The 14,408-nt window shown below is 34.9% G+C and overlaps 1 protein-coding gene and 1 pseudogene across 1 annotated transcript; both read right to left on the bottom strand.

The window, feature by feature from the left end:
* The window catches only part of LOC133674687 (uncharacterized), a 186,535-nt pseudogene that overhangs the window by 94,823 nt on the left and 77,304 nt on the right, over positions 1-14,408 (bottom strand).
* On the bottom strand, positions 10,551-13,543 carry LOC133674485 (eukaryotic initiation factor 4A-15). Its single transcript, XM_062095607.1, has 5 exons — positions 13,365-13,543; positions 12,730-12,799; positions 12,479-12,585; positions 11,676-12,106; positions 10,551-11,537 (listed from the first exon to the last, which is right to left on the bottom strand). The coding sequence occupies exons 2-5, from the start codon at positions 12,795-12,797 to the stop codon at positions 10,902-10,904; spliced, it is 1,242 nt and encodes a 413-aa protein (XP_061951591.1). The 5' UTR covers positions 12,798-12,799; positions 13,365-13,543; the 3' UTR covers positions 10,551-10,901.

Raw genomic sequence — 14,408 nt, forward strand, 5'->3', positions numbered from 1 at the left:
TTTGCATATGGGTTGCATACCACGTGATGACAAGGTTCGCATCATTTGGTATCAGAGCATGACTCCATTAATCAGGTTATATCCTTCTGAAATTTTTGTTTCTTGTTGTTTTCGCAAAAAAATTCCTTAGTGTCCAAGTTCTTCTCCTTGAATTTGCGACGTATAAAAAAAAATTGTTATTTCATTCAGTTATTGTTCAAAATATATCAGTAGCATCAAAAACAAAAAAAAAAGAGAAAAAAGAGAAACAAAAAAAAAATCGTTCAAAAAAGATGTTTATTGGATTCTACCGCAGAAAACTAAACAAGAGAAAATTGGATCAAATCAACTTGGAATTAACTCAAATTTGATACTCTAATTACTGGGGTCCTAGTAGCACCACATATCAAATTTGGGGTCAATTGGATATCGTTTTCTTTGGGTTTCAAATTCGGGTCTAATCAGGTCTGATTCATAACGTTTTTGCGTCAGTATATCAAACCTTATCGTAAATTGCTCAAAATTTATATTCTGTATATTTGGGTTGATATCGCACTATATCTGAAATTGTAACTCAATTGGACATAATTTACTTTAGGTTCCAGATTCGAACTTAACTCGTCGTAAACGAGTCTGTTTTGCGTCAACTTTTAAAATTCGCTTGCTTCCTGTTGTTTTCATTTATTGCAGTTTATTGTCATCATATCCAACATATTTGGGTGTTGATTCATCATTTTGCATATTTTTGTTTCTGTTTTTTTTATTCGAGTTTTCAGTTTCGTTAATATTTCGGATATACTCGCTTGCTACTCGTGAGACTATAATCGCAGTTTCATTTTGCTTGTTTTCTAGTTTTTATTGCTTCTTGAGTCATATATATATTTAGATTGCGCTGCCAAGTTGGTTCTATTTGGTGTTGGTTTCAATTTCGCAAAAAGCGCAAGAAGGTGAGACTAGAGGTGTGAGCGTGTGAGGATATTAAGAATGTTTGAGTGAAACACGAGCGACGTGAGGATAATTTTTTTTTACCACTAGCCAATTTTTACAGGTACTATCATGTCAGATCAAAACAACACACCACCTCATCCCGAGGGAGAACTTAAGTTCCAAATGCAAGCCATGACGCAGATGATGGAGAAGATGAATTTTGTGATGGGAAATGTGTGTGACAGACTTGATAGGGTGGAGAAATGTGGTAATGATGCTGGTACAAGCACCTAAAATATGAGGAAGCTTGGGGCTGAACCGAAAGCAAACACTGGCAGTAGGGCCGAAAGGCCAAGGTGGGCTGATTATGAGGATTTTGAGGAGGCCGTTGATGATATTGGCGATGGTGGTTTTGAGGATGAGGCCATAGGCCATCGGGAAGGTTTTCGACAGCCTAGAAACCGAAGGGATTATAGGAATAGAACTAGGGGCCAATTCGGTCAAAGGGAAAATTTCCGTAGTGTTGGGCGACATGCTGATTTAGATGGGTGATTTGGATGCTATCAAACTGGAAATACCTTCTTTTCAATGTAAAAACGATCCCGAGACATATTTGGAGTGGGAGAAAACGGTGGATTGGATTTTCAATTGCCATAACTATTCGGAGGCGAAGAAAGTGAAATTAGTAGTCATCGAATTCACGGATTATGCACTGATTTAGTGGGATCAGAATGTTATTAGTAGAAGCAGGAGTGGAGAGAGGCCGGTAGCATCGTGGGAGGAAATGAAAGTGTTGATGAGAAGGCGATTTGTGCCTAACCACTATTACAGAGATTTGTATCTGAAATTGCAGGGTTTGAATCAGGGTTCTAGGTCCGTGGATGAGTATTTCAAGTAGATGGAGATTGCCATGATTCGAGCCAATGTGATTGAGGATCGAGAAGCCACTATGGCTAGATTTCTAAATGGACAGTGCTAGAATTACAACATTGTGTGGAATTGGAGGACATGGTCCATATGGCAACGAAAGTGGAGAGGCAAATAAAGAGAAGGGGCAGTACACGTTTTCAGACCAATTCGGCTTTATCTTCCTCAATATAGAGGCTGAATTTGAAAAGAGAGGGGGCTGTCCAACCAAAGCCTTATGCAAAAGCCGAACCACCTAAGGCCAAAAAGGATACTCATACTGATGGGAAAAGTAAATCTGAATCTCAACCTACTCATGATAGAGATATTAAATGCTTTAAGTGTTTAAGGAAGGGGCACATTACATCTCAGTGTCCAAACCGAAGAGTTATGCTTACAAGAGACAATGGGGAGGTTGAATCCGAAAGTGACAAATCTGAAAGTGAAGAGATGCCACCTTTGGTGGATTGTAGTGATAAAGAGATTGCATATCCTATTGAGGGAGAGGCCTTGGTTATAAGGCGTGCGCTGAACATGCAAATCAAAAAAGATGATGTAGATTAGCAACGGGAAAATATATTTCATACTCAATGTCACATCCAAAACAAGGTATGTAGCATGATAATTGATGGAGGTAGTTATGCTAATGTTGCTAGTGATACCCTTGTGAAGAAATTGAATATGAGTTGTATTAAGCATCCTAGGCCTTATAAATTGCAATGGTTGAATGAATGTGGTGAAGTGAGGGTTACTAAGCAGGTTTTGATTGCATTTGCTATTGGAAAGTATTCTGATGAGATTTTTGTGATGTAGTCCCAATGTATGCTAGTCACTTACTTTAGGGCGTCCATGACAGTTTGATCGGAAAGCGATTCATGATGAGTTTAGAAATAGGTTCACTATTGTAAAGGATGGTAAAACCATCACTCTTGTACCTCATTCTCCAAAACAAGTGTATGATGATCAAATGAAATTAAAAAAAGAATGTGAGGATGGGAAGAGTGAAAATTCACGTGCAGACAATGGTGAGAGAAAACCATCAGATTCGGCTAAACCTAAATTATTAATTAAAGCGGTTGAGAGTGGAGGTAAAAACCGAGGAGTGAAGAAAGTAAGCTCGTGTGATGATAGTAATGTGGAAAAATTAAAGAAACAACCTAATTTTTATGTAAAAGGATCTCAAATCAGATCTGAATTTTTCACTAATAAGCCAATGATCTTACTTGTGTATAAGGAGGCTTATTTTAACACTAACGATCTTGATTCTGCCATTCCTAGTGTGGCTGTTTCTTTGATGCAGCAGTTTGATGATGTATTCCCTGAAGACATCCCTAATGGATTACCACCATTAATGGGGATTGAACATCAAATTGATCTTGTGCCCGGAGCTTCGATTCCTAACCATCCAGCCTATAGAAGCAACCCCGAGGAGACAAAGGAGCTTCAAAGGCAAGTAGATGAGTTGATGATGAAGGGGTACATTCGTGAGAGTATGAGTTCTTGTGCTGTGCCAGTGCTACTTGTGCCTAAAAAGAATGAAACATGGAGGATGTGTGTTGATTGTCGTGCCTTCAATAACATAACGGTAAAGTATTGACATCCTATTCCTAGGCTTGATGACATGCTAGATGAGTTACATGGATCATGTATTTTCTCTAAGACTAACCTAAAAAGTGGGTACCATCAGATTAGGATGAAAGAGGGTGATGAGTGGAAAACTGCATTTAAGACTAAGCATGGTTTGTATGAATAGTTAGTCATGTCGTTTGGACTTACAAATGCGCCTAGCACGTTTATGCGTTTAATGAATCATGTATTGCGTGCGTTTATAGGTAAGTTTGTTGTTGTGTATTTTGATGACATTTTGATATGTAGCAAGAACTTAAATGAGCATCTTGATCATTTGCGTAATGTACTTAGTGTGTTGCGTAGTGAGCAATTATATGCTAATCTTAAGAAGTGTACCTTTTGTATGGAAAAAATTGTGTTTCTTGGCTATGTCGTAACTGCGCAGGGTATCGAGATGGACAAGGAGAAAGTTAAGGCCATCCGGGATTGGCCTACACCAAAATCGGTAAGCTAGGTAAGGAGTTTTCATGGACTTGCTAGTTTTTATAGAAGGTTTGTGAAGGATTTTAGTACTATTGTTGTACCTTTAACTGAAATTTGGAAAAAGTCTGTTGGATTCAAATGGAATGATGAACAGGATAAGGCTTTTAATTTGTTGAAAGATAAACTTTGTTCGGCGCCTGTTTTAGTTTTGCCAGATTTTACGAGAGCTTTTAAAGTTGAATTTGATGAGGAATATCGTACCAACAAATGAAAACAAAAGGATCCAACGAGCTTGGAGGGTGAATAACATAGATTCTTAATTTGTTAGTTAGCTGGTTGTATTGGTTTCCCTAACGAATCTAGTGAGGTTTCAGTTTTATGGTCGGTGGCTAGCCTGTAGCCATCTGTTGTTTTATGTTTCTGTTATCATTGTAAATCTGGGGTATGCCCCTTATAATGTTTGTATCTTCTTCTTTTAATACATACATCAACTTACCAAAAAAAAGAATGTGATGCGTCAGGTATTGGTATAGGAGCTGTGTTAATGCAGGATAAGAGGCTCATTGCGTATTTCAGCGAAAAACTTAATGGGGCACCTTTAAATTACCCTACATATGACAAGGAGCTCTATGCCTTGGTAAGAACTCTAGAGACGTGGCAGCATTACCTGTGGCCCAAGGAGTTTGTGATACATTCTGATCATGAATCATTGAAGCACTTGAAAGGGCAAGGTAAGTTGAGTAGGAGACATGCCAAATGGGTGGAATTTATTGAAAACTTTCCGTATGTGATCAAGTATAAGAAAGGAAAAGAAAACATTGTGGCTGATGCACTTTCGCACAGATATGTTCTTTTATCTACTTTGGATGCTAGATTTCTAGGATTTGAACACATAAAAGAATTGTACAAGGATGATAGTGATTTTGCTAATGTTTACAATGCTTGCGAAACTTCAGCTTTTGGAAAGTTTTATAGATTTGATGGATATTTGTTTAAAGGGAGTCGATTGTGTGTTCCATTGAGTTCTATGCGTGAATTGCTTGTACGTGAAGCACATGGGGGGCGGGTTAATGGGGCATTTTGGTGTTGTTAAGACTTTGGATGTGTTGCATGAGCATTTTTATTGGCCTAAAATGAAAAAAGATGTGCAACGCATATGTGATAAATGCATAACTTGTAGGAAAGCAAAGTCTAGGACTCAACCACATGGCTTGTAAACCCCTTTGCTTGTACTTAAGAAACCATGGGTAGACATTTCGATGGATTTCGTCTTAGGTTTACCAAGGTCAAAACGGGGTAGGGATTCAATCTTTATAGTTGTTGATAGGTTTTCAAAGATGGCACACTTTATTCCATGTCATAAAACTGATGATGCCACTAACATTACTGATTTGTTCTTTAAGGAAATAGTATGACTTCATGGGGTTCCTAAGAGCATTGTTTCTGATAAAGATGTTAAGTTCATTAGCTATTTTTGCAAGGTGTTATGAGGAAAATTGGGTACTAAACTGTTGTTTTCAACTACTTGTCACCTCCAAACAGATGGACAAACCGAAGTAGTTAATTGGACCTTAACACACTTCTGCGTTCTGTCATTCAAAAGAACTTAAAGAATTGGGAAGATTGTTTGCCATTTATAGAGTTTGCATATAATCATAGTGTGCACTCTACTACTGAATTTTCACCATTTGAAATTGTGTATGGATCTAACCCTTTAACTCCAATGGATTTGATTCCTTTGCCTATTGATGAAAGGGTTAGTTTGAATGGTAATCATAAAGCACAGGTGGTGAAGACACTCCTTAAGAGTGTGCGGTAACAGATTGAAAAGAGGAATCATGTGTATGCGACCAAAGCCAATAAGCGGCACAAACATGTTGTCTTTCAGCCCGGCGATTAGGTTTGGGTGCATATGCGCAAGGAGAGATTTTGCGGCCCATAGAAAATCAAAGCTACAACTACGAGGAGATGGGCCATTTCACATCCTTGAGAGGATCAATGACAATGCTTATAAAGTTCAGGTCCAAGAAGAGCCCAATTTATGTGGAACAAGGGGTTGATATGTCCGGCCCAATACCAGCCTTGTTAGGCTTGTTTTTTTTTCCTAATGCTACAAGGATAAAAAGTCAACAATTTATTCTCCTAATTAAGTAAGGAAGTTGGCAATATCTTATTCCTAAAGAGGGGAGGACCATTTAATGCTTTTCCTAACATAGGAAAGAAAGTAATTAAATCATCAACAAAGAAGAAAATTTGTTTTCTTATTTGTCCAAGTTAAACAAGGAAATCCAAGTTAATCAAGGACATCAAAGTAAAAGGGGCAGCAACACAAATTTTTCAAATTAGATTTTTCTTAGTTTATATAGGACTTCTTAAGGGTGACAAATCTGATTCTAGCATATTTAGGATGATAATTTTCAGATTTTTATTATTTCTATTATTTTCTTCTTAGTTTTTGGGTTATTATTACTTATTTGGGTCAATTGTAAGTGGGTTTTATATAAGTCCACCTAAGGGGGGTCCATTAGAGTTTCTTTAAATCTAGAGTCTATATAAATAAACGCATAACCAAACATGTAAGGTTACGCAATTTTCAGATCAATAAACTTCTTTGCTGCACTTGTTGTGTTGTTGGTGGAATAATCTCCCTTTCTTGGTTCTCTAAAGAACTGAAAACGACTTATCGAAGAACAACTGGCTTCGTGGCGTCATCCTTATACTTCTCGTTCGCGAATCAATATTCGTTGGGTGGGGGTTTCCGTTTCCAATAGTGCTGGTGCCTAGGTACAAGTTATCTTTGTGTCATACTCCTATCAAACCTGATTTACTTGGTTTTCTGGGAATTGGTGTCTTTGCGTGTGGGTTGCGTGACCACATGATCACGAGGTTCGCATAAAAAAGAATCTCATGTACTTGATTGTGGTGTAATTAAATGAAAAATAATTTAAGAAATAGCATATTATTAAATTAAGTGGGATATATGACCTTAATCGCGGGTTTGACATAGGTTCACTCAGATATTTTTAAAAAAATTTCTTAATTAAATATTTTATTTTCAATTTCTCTTTTTATAGGCCAAATGCACAGGTGGGTCTATGCGCCAAACTTGATTATTAATTTTTTAAATTTTTTTTACTTAATGTATTTTCAGCTCATTGTTTTTTTAAATTTTGTTATTTAAATGTCTTTTTTTTACTTGATTTGATTTTTTTGTTATTTAACTTTTTAAAAAATAGGTTTTTTTTTAGTCCCACACGTTGTCCTATTTTTTCTTTTTAATTTTTTTATTTTATAGAATATGTGTCTCACTCACATGCTTGCTATGTAATTAAATAAAAAATTATTAAATCTATTAAGATAGATGATCTAGATTCAATGCTTAATAGGTTGACCCGAGTTTATTCGTCTTTTTTTAATTAAATATTTTTATTTTTTATTTTATTTTTTAATACTGAGTTGCTTTGGGATTGGACATTATTATTTCTTTCAATTTTTTTTTATAGAGTTGCCGTAGTTTTATAATTTGAGTCACAAGTTTTAATAATTAACCTGAAATTAATTTAGATCAATCTAATATATAATTATTTTAATATTTTTTTAAAAAAAATTATCGTTTCATTTTTTCAAATCTTACATTTATGATTACCTTTTTTTTTTCTTTTGGAAAAACACGGTATCACTTAGAATTTTTTATTTTTTTTGAGTTTGAAAAAACATATCCTGTGCCGCGGGAGAATGGACTAGTATTATTAGTATCTGATTGTATACAGAGAGAAATCCAAAATATCCCCATATTATACTACTGACTTCTTGTTCAAAAAATCAATTTTCGTAGAGTTTGATGTAATGGATTCGCTAGATGGAGTCTTGAAACTGTATGTATACATAAGTTCGTATACATAAGTTTTGCTCAGACAGTTCTAATAATAATATGTTCACCATTGGTATGAACCCACTCTGTACGTCACGTAACGGCCATAACAGGGCCGAGAGTTTCCAGGCACCATATTTACTCCCATAATTTTTGTTGGAAGTGTCTATTTCTGAACCGCGATCCATTTTCATTTCAGAAAGAGGATGTATGTCGATCAACGAAACAGGTATCGCTGCGTTATCTTCCATTGCCATTTATGAGACTTAAAAGCAACACACACTACGAGAAGACTCCAAATAATAATATGTTGCTTACACATGGAGCAACAAGCTCGAAATAATGACAAGGTTGTATTCAGTGTTCACAACAACGCGACTCAGAGTTATAAGCTACTGTAATAGAGAATTTTTGAGCTTATGTTTATTTGTTTTTATATTTTAAAATATTTTAAAAAAAATTTAAATTTTTTTTATTTTTTTCTTCAAATTAATATTTTTTTAATATTTTTAAATTATTTTGATATATTGATTTTAAAAATAATTTTTAAAAAATAAAAAAATATTTTAATATATTTTTAAATAAAATATATTTAAAAAAAATTATAATCACAATTTTAAACAAGCCAAGCAAGCAAGTCGAGAATGGTGGTTGGGCAGGCGTAACGTGCTAGCCATCTCGTTTTGCAAACTGGTCAATAGGCCACGCTTTTTACTACAAGTCTTGAGACTATTCAACCTTTAATCCCTGAGAAGATATCAATGTGCCTAGCACGATCAATGATAAGGTGCAGCATCATCTTGATGAAAAGCGGAGCTAGAAATTTTTTTTATTCTAAGCTATTGAATAAATATATAAATTTTTTTTAAGATAAATTATTAATTTATATATATAAATTTTTAAAGTTAACGATAAAATTTTTATTTAAATATATTATCTAAAATATTAAAAATTAAATTTAAAAATACATAAAATTAAAGTGGAAGTAAAAATAAATTCACTATTAAAATTACATCTTTCGATATTTTATGAAATATAATTCATTTATAATTAAATCTAAATTAATATTGTAACAACCCCTCAGCCAAGATAAAATAACAATTTCATGACAAAGTAATTAAATTTTTTCCCTCTCTCAATTCCTCCTTTCTTCATTTGATTCTTCCTTAGGTTAGTGTTTTATAAGTTGAACTTTGTAAGTTTACAAAGCTATTCTTTCACTTTTTTTATTTTTTTCCTTTGATTTTTTTATGTGTTTTTCCATTCCTTTTCTCTCTTTCTCTCTCGTCTTTTTTTTTTCTTTCTTTTTCTATTCTGCTCTTGTCCAGTCGGCAACATATAAAAGGAAGGAAGAATTGATTTTTTATTATTTTTTAATGGCAAATAACTATTTTATCTTTAATGAGTCGTTTTGCTTTTATTTGACGGTTTTTTTTAGCACTATCAAACTCTGTTCATCCTAAAATTTAAACCAGATTTTATTCAATATATTTTAAGATCCCTCGTAAAATTTCAGCTCAATCTGATGGTCGGATTGAAAATTACACCCAATAACGTAAAACTGGTTAAATTATTATTTTTTAGTAAATTTCTGAATTTCTCTAAAAATTCTGAAATTTTAAATTAAGTTAAAGCATCATATTAGAAGGCTCCACGTAAATTTTCAGAATTTTTTAATAACTCAATTAAGAATTACAAATTGTTTTTACATGAAACTAATCAAAAAATATTAATAAAATCTTGATGTGAGCTATAGCTTACCCAAGATTTTGCATTGCCTCCGCCCATGATCTCGACAAAACCCAGACTTTGCCAATTAAAATAGGGATTTACACTTCCTAAACTTAAGTTAAAAATATCGAAGTCTATAGTTAAGTACCTAATCAATAAACCCAGGTAAGAGATCATACGCACACACCATAAAACACAAATTTCTATGGAAGACTGATAAATAACTTATATACATGCTTCCAAAATGTTATCTTTCCAAAGATATATAACCCAGCGAAAAAATGTAAATTAATATTGTTGGCACTTCACATGCATACATGCCAGTCTAAGAATTGCAGAAGGTATAGAAATATTCGGGCAAGGCCGTGCTTTGGTAATATCACTCTGAATAGGATTCCTCGCTTTACCGAGTTGATATTGCGGTAGGCTGCTGGTTGAGCTGACAGGCTGAGTGAGAGCTCCAACCAAGATTAGAGACGCTAACATAACAGGGGCAGGAGACATATCTTTAAGAACCAAGAATGGGATATTCGCATTAGCAGAAGGAGGAGAGCGAAGAGATGAGCACTTTTCAAGCAGCTTTCCTTAACGAAGTCATCTATGTGACCAATGCACGCTTCAAAGAAAGCAAAGAAGGATGCTCGCTAGCAGCTCAAGGCGACCGAAGGGACGGCAGGGCTCTTGTTGAAAAATTGAGTAAGGTCTAAAAATTACTCAATTATTAAGAAAAAAAAACTGATAAAAAAACTAAATTTTACACTTAGCTTCGCATATAATTATATTTTTATTTTTATTTTTATGTATTTTTTAATTTATTTTATAAATAAAAATTCATCTCACAAATTTAGCAAATTTAATCAAGCATATTTTTTCGAACCACAACTTGACCACACACTTAGTAAAACACTGTTGTAACACCAAACCAGTTGGGATATGCCTGTACGAGTATCTGATTACCTCCCATCTAGTTTTTCTATGGGGCGTGACATGCCTTCAGGCAGGTAGGGGGAAGGAAAGGATAACTTACCGGTCAAAGGAGAAAGAATCAAGAAACACGACTTAAAATTGCCGAAAAGAACAGTAATGGAGAGTCAAATATTCTGAAGTAATAGCTTAATCAATTGTTTTAACCTACAGGAAATTCCCTTGCATAAAATAAAAAACCAAGCACGGAACCAAATTCTACGACAGACACTACAGTACTTCTGCAAACTTTACTCCGACACAAAGGAAAATGCGAAAACAAACTTGCAAAAATTTAACACAATGGATTATTCTGCACACAATGGGATTCGCCCCAATCTAAAATGCACAGAGAGCCAAGTCTGAAGGGTAAGTCAAATCCAAGCTAAATAGAGGCCCCAAACCTACAACGAGGATAATAATTTGAACTTCCAAACTCAAAAGTCTTTTAACTTGGTGAACCAAAATTGCTTCAAAGAAGATCAGCAACATTTGACGGTAGCTCCTCAACTGTCACATTATAAAATCTCTGGATGTCAGAAAGCATTCTTTCATCATCCTTGGTAACAAAATTTATAGCAACACCCTTCCTTCCAAAACGTCCACTACGACCAATACGATGGAGGTAGTTCTCTGGCTGTGTTGGCAGATCATAATTGATCACAAGTGATACTTGCTGGACATCAATACCACGAGCTAACAGATCAGTAGTGATCAGCACACGAGAGGAACCAGAGCGAAATTCCCGCATAATAATGTCCCTTGTGTTTTGGTCCATATCTCCATGAGTGGCAGAGACTGTGTGATCACGACTGCGCATCTTGTCTGTAAGCCAATCTACCTTACGCCTAGTGTTCACAAAGATAACACTTTGGGTTATTGCCAAGGTCTCATATAGATCACAAAGCGTCTCAAGCTTCCATTCCTCCTTGTCAACATTAACATAGAATTGCTTGATACCCTCAAGCGTAAGCTCATCACGCTTCACTAAAATCCTCACAGGTTTATTCATGAACTTCCTTGTAATTTCTAGTGCCTCAGGTGGCATAGTGGCGGAGAAAACCCCAACTTGAATCTTAGGGGGCAGCAACTGGAAAATATCATATATCTGTAATAAAAAAAAAGTCCAATCATTAGAGCAAAAGAATTCCAAGAGATGCACATGTGCATCTTCAAATGATGGCATCATGTAAACAGTAACAGAAAGTATTAAGAAAGAATGCAGGTGCAAATTAAAGGTTGGAACCTGATCCTTGAAACCTCGTGAGAGCATTTCATCTGCTTCATCCAATACAAACATCTTGATATAGTCAGGCCGAAGTGATTGTCTCCGCAACATGTCGAACACACGACCAGGGGTACCAACTACAACATGAACCCCTGCTGAGAGAATGCGCTGGTCCTCACGAACACTAGTTCCACCAACACAAGCATGAACCTTGACACCCAGATAATCACCTAGTGCTCTCATAACCTTTTCAATCTGTTGTGCTAGTTCTCGAGTAGGTGCAAGAACCAGTGCTTGGCATTCAACTACATCATAATCAAGCTGCTGCAAAATTCCAGAGCAAAAAGTAGCTGTTTTTCCAGTTCCTGATTGTGCTTGCTGGATTACATCAAGTCCCTTGCAGAATGGGACAATCCCCCTTTGTTGAATTGCAGATGGCTTCTCAAAACCTTCAAACAAATTTGGATCACACCATGAGATTTTAAATTTGTCAAGCACAGACATGATTCCTACTATATAAAAATTATTTTTGAGGACAAGAAAGTAGCTTCAAAATAAATGTTATTCGTCATATAAAATTTCAGAAAAATAACAACAAATTATAGCCAACACTTGATAGGTGGGAGTGTATGAGGTACGATAAACTCAATTAAGCCAAACATCTGGATTCTGAATATGTTCCATGAATCAATGAAAACAATTTGAATTGATCTTATCATGCACAGGATAGTTTCACTGCTTGCTTTTGATACTCAGGCAATCAGAAAATTTTCCAAAATTGTAATTTTACATGAAAGGATTGCAGTTTTAATGCAACTTACCATATGCATAAATACCCCTCAGAAGGTTCTCCTTCAAACCCATAGCATCAAAAGTGTCATACACCTCATCGTATGAAGTAAAGAAATCTTGCCCATCAGTTGTGAGCCTGCACACATCAAGTTAAAAAAATTCAATATCTCAGATGTTGAAAACACCAGGAGATTAAGGATAAGCAGAAGCTAATAAATCGCATACGCTATTCAGTAAGCATATCATAATAATAATAAAAAAAAAGAATACAAAAACTTACAACTCATTCATCTTAGAATCGAATTGACGAGCATCGAATTGGGATCCTTCAGGTGCCAAACCAGCCATAACTGCAAACAGTAAACGACATATAACTCTCCATGACCCAATAACGTAATCATCAAAGAGACTAAAACCCCATTAATTATTCACCCAAAAAACCACATATTCCGTGCCCATCTTTCCCGTATTAAGAAAAAGAAATAACAAAAAAGCAAAGGTCAATACTTTTTCGCACTAAATCCACACCCCTATCAAACCGGAAAACATACACACTAATCTAAATAAAACCATATCAAATTCTCCAATAAACCCAATAAAAACATCTCTATATACTTACAAAAACATAAATATAATCATCAATCCATATCCCTTAAGCCCCCACAAAATCGTAATAAAATTACGATAAACAGCAATTGTTCATCCAATCAAAAACAGATTTTGTACATTAATCCATCATTAATTATCGGATAATTCAAAAAAACAAGGTATTAAAAGAAGAAAAAAGGAACAAAAACCAACGGATCTGATTACAGAAAGAAAAGAACAAGCGCAAAAGGAGCACGAAACGTTACGGGAAAAAAAACAAATGAGATTGTTAGCTGATAAAGAAAAAATAATGAAAAGAATGAATACCTGAAAATAACGACGTTTGATTAGAGAGAAAAGAGGTAGATTGACTTAGGGTTAGGGTTTCTTATCCCTAAACTCCTCGGATCTTTTGTTGTTTGTGCTGGAGGAGTGTAAGGAACACTCTGTTTGTTTAGATAGATAGATAGAGCACTGTGTGGGAGCCAGAGAGATGGACTTGCTTAACTATGTACCAATTTGAGGGTGTTTTTCTTTTGACTACTTTGCCCTTATCCTTGCCCTTTTCCTTTATTTTTCCTTTTTTTTTAAGGCGGTGAGCCTTGATGGGCTTGCTCGTGAGGGAAGGGCCCAATGCAGTTTCAATTCCTAATAGCCATATGGGATAATTGCACTGTTAAGACACCAATTTCACATTAGGCAAAGGGATAATTGCACTGTTAACACATCAATTTAACTTCTTCTTTTTTCAGTAGAGTATATAAATTCTTAATCATTTAAGTACATTAATTTTTTTTATAATTTTAATCAACTACTTCTATCCAAATTTCATTAATCGATCCATTTACTAAAGAAAATTGAAATTTCGTTAGTACTACAACTTTTAGTTTTTCTCCATTGAATACATAAACTTTAATTTTTTTTCTCATTTTATGGTATATTAACCTTTTCAATTCTGCCAATCCAGTAATTCTATAAACAATCCATTAGTTTTTTTTATTTTTTATATTGCAACCACATGATATTTGTTTATCTTGTTAAAATAATAAATATTTTAATTGCAGTAATAATCTATTTGCTACTCTTAATTAATCATAGAATAGTTTTTAGTTTTTTTTTTTTTTGCATGACTTAGTATTAATAAAAAGAGTTTATACCATAATTTTAAAACTCGGCCCAGCCTGGCAAATCGATCCGGGACCCGGCCAACCCAGGGCTAGAACCGACCCGAGTTAAAGAAAAAACAAGGAAAGGAAAAACCTAGTGTGACCCAGCTGATCCGATAGGTTGACTCAGCAAGATCCGGTCAAAAACCTAATTGCAACTCGTTGACCTTCGTTTTTTTTACTAAAACGACGTCGTTTTGATTTT

This window comes from Populus nigra, chromosome 15, assembly GCF_951802175.1.
Source record: "Populus nigra chromosome 15, ddPopNigr1.1, whole genome shotgun sequence".
In the NCBI taxonomy this organism is placed as follows: Eukaryota; Viridiplantae; Streptophyta; class Magnoliopsida; order Malpighiales; family Salicaceae; genus Populus; species Populus nigra.

Excerpts from the sequence above, each read along its gene's own strand:
- LOC133674485 (XM_062095607.1), bottom strand. The coding sequence starts at position 12,797 with ATGGCTGGTTTGGCACCTGAAGGATCCCAATTCGATGCTCGTCAATTC. Across the intron at positions 12,586-12,729 it reads GATTCTAAGATGAATGAGTT|GCTCACAACTGATGGGCAAG; the intron begins GTAAGTTTTTGT and ends TGATGTGTGCAG. Across the intron at positions 12,107-12,478 it reads GAGGGGTATTTATGCATATG|GTTTTGAGAAGCCATCTGCA; the intron begins GTAAGTTGCATT and ends ATTTGTTTGAAG.